Raw genomic sequence first — 5438 nt, 5'->3', positions numbered from 1 at the left:
TATATCGCCTTCTGGAAAGTATAATTAATTATCATACCTACCTCTTTTCAACGCATTCTTTTCCACTATAGAGATCGGTGCTTCTACAACGAATGGTTTCTGCTTTGTCTGAAGGCTGCCAACAGGGAGGACGAGATCGAAAATTTTAGAGTGTGGATCAGTATTCTGAACGCCTGAAAATGAGGGGGAGCCCAGGAATCAATCCAATCACTAGGTCTCACTCACATGGGCCAACATTCACGACACTCGACGGCCAAGGATAATTATCATTACAATTCCATCCTTGTTTATTTTAGTTTTCTGTTAGGTTAATAGTACACTCAAGTGACATTCCAGTCAGAGCCTACAAGGTTGTCATGCAGAGTATGTATAGGAAAGATTACATGTAAAATATTGTGTGATCTGCAGTCTATCACGACCTAGATCCCTGTTTGTTTTGCAGTTCATATATTAAACTGATCTGGATTTGGAAAATAAACAAGCAATATATTTCATGTATTTTAATCTACAGATATATTATACGAGCATGATTTTTCATGTTTTTTTACTTCTTCCTCATGTGAGAATAAACATAAATAATCTTAGTCTGAAATACTATTCTACTTATTTTTTTTCATACTGGAGCAATTTTTCACATATTCCAAAAAGTAATTTGATAAAGATAAACTTGTGAGTGTAACATAGGGGTATTAGAAGTGGTAATCGAAATAAATAAATCAAAATCAATTGTAAATGTTAATTCGTAAACCATACAAAGCGGTACTATTTTACACAATGAAAAAAAAAAAAATCTGTAAAATCATAAAATCACAAAACATCTTTGAATAAATCATTGACTTCTTCTAAGGTCAGACCACAATCCAAAGTACCCTCTTGACAAAGTAATAGTTCCTTGGCAAGACTGCATCTCTATTTAAAATAATTATTACTGAACTTTATCTTTTCCTTGGAAACTGGAAGACTATTCTCATATGAATATTTTCCAGTATATAGTACACATTCCTACACATATATGACCGCATGTTTGCAATTTTTGAAAAAGAAAGAAATATATTCATTACAATGAGTCAATCTAATTATGTTAAAACCCAACATATGAATATTTTTATTTGTTATTATTTTCAGATTTGTAAATACACAAACTAATTGTTAAACGAAAAATAGTGTAAAAATATTAGCAAAGACAATATGACAAACTACTTTGCCTTTCCAACCACGTAAGTCCGCTTTGTAGTACCTCAAAGCGGACTCCTCCACAATCAGTGCAGTAGACTATCTATACTTCAGTAGGTTACCACACTATATCTTCCCCACCCACCCACCGCTAAACTTAACTCTTTCATCATAGATAACTATGGTCAGATTTATGGCAGGTCCGAGATCCATGCAATGTGCACAGCTAAAGTCTTGTGGTCTAGAGAACCTTCATTACATGTTAATTCACTGCAGAAGTTTGCTTTTAATGCTAACGGGGCCCTGAACTCAAGCAATTGAATTTTATCTCAAGAGAGTTCCATCAGTAAGAAATCGTCATGGTTTCTCCGATCAAGCAGGTGTTCTTATCGGCGCCTTGATCGGCACGTCGGTGACGGCGGAAAACGGACACTTTTTAATGTCGGTATCGGAATTAGAACTTGTCTTTGGTCAAACAATCTGATTAACAGTGTACCTAGTTTGACGTAATCCAGGATATGCCAGTACCTTTAGGTCAGCCGGTTTTGTCACTGCACATGTCAGCATCATCACAGTATGCTATGACAATACAGCCAATGTTGAAAATATGAAAATACCTCTAAGATCATTGTCGCCAATTCACTAACACTATAAAATCATTGCCACAATAAGGGGGCTAAAGTCCGATTCTAGGTTTGGTCCCATTATTTATATCAGTCAATTGTAATTATATTTCTGGAAATACATTTATTGGACCGGATATTGCATGAACTTTGCATTTCTAATTATTTACATATTTTTGCCTTATAAGTCTTTATCAATATATTACTCTTTTTGATTCTTATTAACAAATGTTTAATAGTGTTTGGTATGAAACGAGAAGAAATAAGCCTTAAGTAGTTATCAAATGTTTATTTCGCCAATCATTTATTCAATATAAGTAACTGCTAAGTGGCAAAGCAGAATATTGCACGAAATACTCTAAGGTTAACAACAAAAAAGCTGTACTTTGTAACCATACATATATTTTTTCCGGGTATGAAAAACAGGAAAAGGCGTGAAGAGACTAGTGGTGCTGAATTGACTGCTAATTCTTTTCTTTATAATGAAGCTTCCACACATCTAAATATGCGCAAGTATTTCTCATGTTCAAACTTGATGATGCAATATGCAACTCTGTAACCAAGAGTTGCGACGAGATGGAAAAGGCTGAGAAACTACTTTAAATGTTCGATAATAATGGGATTGAAGGGGGCGATGTGTCTGAATGGCTGAGCAGTGGATAAACAGAAAAAAAGTGTTTTCCTTTTGTAGCGGTTGTCAACCCAAGGAAATCCCTTAAAAGAATATCCCAGAAGCACATCTCCCGCTTATTTCTTGCTTCATCCTCATGATCCTAAGTTCCTGAGAACGGACCGAAGGAGATGATGTGGAGAAATGTTTGCAGGGTCACTGTTTTTTTTTCTGTTGCTGATAAACTGGAAGGAAAGTGTGGATCCTAAACATTTAACGCAAGTACAAAAGAGGATTTTTGTATCTTATTTACAAGATAATGTTTTGTCTGTTATATCTGGCAACAAATGTGAAAATGAGTACTTGTTAATTCTCCTTCATCAGAATTCAATTTCCATCTTTGTGAACAAAAATAACAGTGCGCTTGCTTCGCCGACCTCCAGCGACATATTTAATACCTTAAATATGTGGATATTCTTTACAATCCGAAAAAAAAAAATTATTGTGTATGTCCACCTCTATTTTATTTATCAAATTACACGTTTTATTAATCGATAAAATTATGCATATTCATCCGTTCACTTATCTAGAGAGAATGCTCTTCTTTATATGACAGAGTATGTCTGTGCATAAAATGCAACAATTTGTCCAAGTTTATACAGCACACACAGAAGCATGCTTACGTGAAAGTCAAGAGGTAAAAAAAAAAAAATAGGTCAGACGAATTTAGAAAATTCAAGCTATCTGTATGGGCGTAATTACTGCTCTGTCACTGTTGCCTGTCATATATAAAGGTGGAAGCAGACCAACCACTGCACTGCATTCCCGCCGTCCCAGGATACACTTCCATTTCAGACACCTTGATTTTACTTCGTGTCTGCGTGTATTAATCATGCACCGTCTAGCACTTGTAAGGGGTTTAGAGAATTTATATGCAGAAATTGGTTCTTTAATACTCTGGTGACCATGGATTCTTTCTTCCTTTTAGCTATCCTCTGTAGATCATTTCTTTTTCTCTCTCTATGCAGAGGACATGGTTGGCGATAATGATTGTACTATTTGCGACAAGCCTCTCCAGCATCGCTTCGGCCGGTCTCACAGACGGCACCTGTAGAGGCAGAATGGGTAATCGTGAGATCTACAAGAAAGTTGATCGTGTTTGTGAAGATTGCGCTAATATCTTCCGATTGCCAGGATTGGAAGGTCTGTGTAGGTGAGTTTGCATATAATTTCTCTAGGTTTATGCACAAGTATTGTGTAACGTTAAAATTTATACAGGCAATACCATATGCTTAGGATGTATTTGTGCATACTTTCTTCAAATAACTTATAAATATATAACAACTCTCTTATCAAGAAATATACACTTATCATTATTATCTTCCGGAACGCATTCTTTTCCACTACAGAGACCGGTGCTTCTACAATGAATGGTTTCTGCTTTGTCTGAAGGCTGCCAACAGGGAGGACGAGATCGAAAATTTCAGAGTGTGGATAAGTATTTTGAACGCCTAAAATTGAGGGTGAGCCCAGGACCCAATCCCTTCCTCTCACTTGGCTTCACTCACATGGACCAACATTCACAGCACTCGGCGACCAAGGATAATTATCATTACAATTCTTAACCGTGTTTATTTTGGTTTTCTGTTAAGTTAATGGTACACTCAAATGACATTCCAGTCTGAGCCTACAAGGTCTGGTTGTCATGCAGAGTATGTATAGGAAAGATTACATGTGAAATATTGTGTGATCTGCAGTCTATCACGACCTAGATCCCTGTTTATTTTGCAGTTCATATATTGCACTGATCTGAATTTGGAAAATAAACAAGCTATATCTCTCATGTATTTTAATCTACGGATATATAGTACGAGCATTATTGTTCATGTTATTTGACTACTTCATGTTAGGATGAACATAAATAAACATAGTCTGAAATACTATTCTACTCATTTCCTTTCATACCTGGACTAATTATTTTTACATATTTCAAGGACTAATTTGGTAGAGATGAACTTATGACTGTTACATATGGGTCTTATAAGTGGTATTCGGAATAAACTAATAAAAGTAAAATTTGGTTCCTCATTTTTTAAAACTATACAAAGCGGCACATTTTACACTTACACAATCAAAATATTTGCAGTGAAATAATAAAATTACAAAACATTACAACTGAACAGAAACAATTACATGATTAAGTTAAGAAGAAACATCTTCGTGTGAATCACTGATTTTTTCTAGCAGTTCCTTGACAAGACTGTATCTCCGATCAAAATCTTTTCCTTGGATACTGGAAGACTATTCTCACATATGTTTATAATACTTGGTGAATATCTTCCCATCTTTGTACACATTCTTACACATATATTTCAAAATCGGTATCGGGATTAGATCTTGTCTTTTGTCAGATAATCTGATAAACAATGTATCTAGTTATGACGTTATCCAAGATATGCCAGTACCTTATATCAAATGACTTTGTCACATAATAGCATCATTACAGTACGAAATCTCTCCTCTACACAGTTGGAGAACCATGCTATGATAATACAGCTGACGTTGAAATAATGAATTCAGCGCCTCTAAGTACATTGTCGCCAATTTTACTAACATTTTGTGTGCTCATTGCCACAATGAGGAAGCCAAAGTCCGATTCTAGGTTGGGTCTCTTTTTTTATAATAGAGTTAGTTGTAATTCCAATTCCAGAAATGCAATTTCATTGACCGGGTATTGCATGTACTTTGCATTTATAATTATTTATATATTTTTGGCCCATAAGCATTCATCCATCTATTAATCTGATTGATCATTATTCACAAATGTTTAATAGCATTTGCTAAGAAACGAGAAAAAATAAGCATTTAGCAGTTATCAAATGTTTACTTCGCCAGTCATTTATTCAATACAAGTAACTGGTAAGTGGCAAAGTAGAATATTGTGCTACATACTATCAACGTTACTCTAAGGTTGACAACAAAAAGGAGCAGTACTATGTAACCATACATTTTTTCGGATATGAAAAAAGGAT

The 5438-nt window shown here is 35.0% G+C and overlaps 2 protein-coding genes across 2 annotated transcripts in view; both read left to right on the top strand.

The window, feature by feature from the left end:
* LOC119589358 (molt-inhibiting hormone-like) overlaps positions 1–253 on the top strand; it is a 2171-nt gene extending 1918 nt beyond the window's left edge. The window contains exon 3 of the mRNA XM_037937977.1: positions 72–253. Within this exon, the coding sequence (XP_037793905.1) occupies positions 72–177 (106 nt within the window). The 3' untranslated portion in view covers positions 178–253. The remainder of the gene's footprint in view (positions 1–71) is intronic.
* A 2935-nt stretch (positions 254–3188) lies between these two features.
* Positions 3189–4246, top strand: LOC119589121 (molt-inhibiting hormone-like). Its single transcript, XM_037937697.1, has 3 exons — positions 3189–3316; positions 3435–3619; positions 3816–4246. The coding sequence occupies exons 1-3, from the start codon at positions 3299–3301 to the stop codon at positions 3919–3921; spliced, it is 309 nt and encodes a 102-aa protein (XP_037793625.1). The 5' UTR covers positions 3189–3298; the 3' UTR covers positions 3922–4246.
* The last annotated feature ends 1192 nt before the right edge of the window (positions 4247–5438 follow it).

This window comes from Penaeus monodon, chromosome 25, assembly GCF_015228065.2.
Source record: "Penaeus monodon isolate SGIC_2016 chromosome 25, NSTDA_Pmon_1, whole genome shotgun sequence".
NCBI lineage: Eukaryota > Metazoa > Arthropoda > Malacostraca > Decapoda > Penaeidae > Penaeus > Penaeus monodon.
This window is presented reverse-complemented; position numbering and strand designations above follow the sequence as displayed.

Excerpts from the sequence above, each read along its gene's own strand:
- LOC119589121 (XM_037937697.1), top strand. Across the intron at positions 3,620-3,815 it reads GGATTGGAAGGTCTGTGTAG|AGACCGGTGCTTCTACAATG; the intron begins GTGAGTTTGCAT and ends TTTCCACTACAG.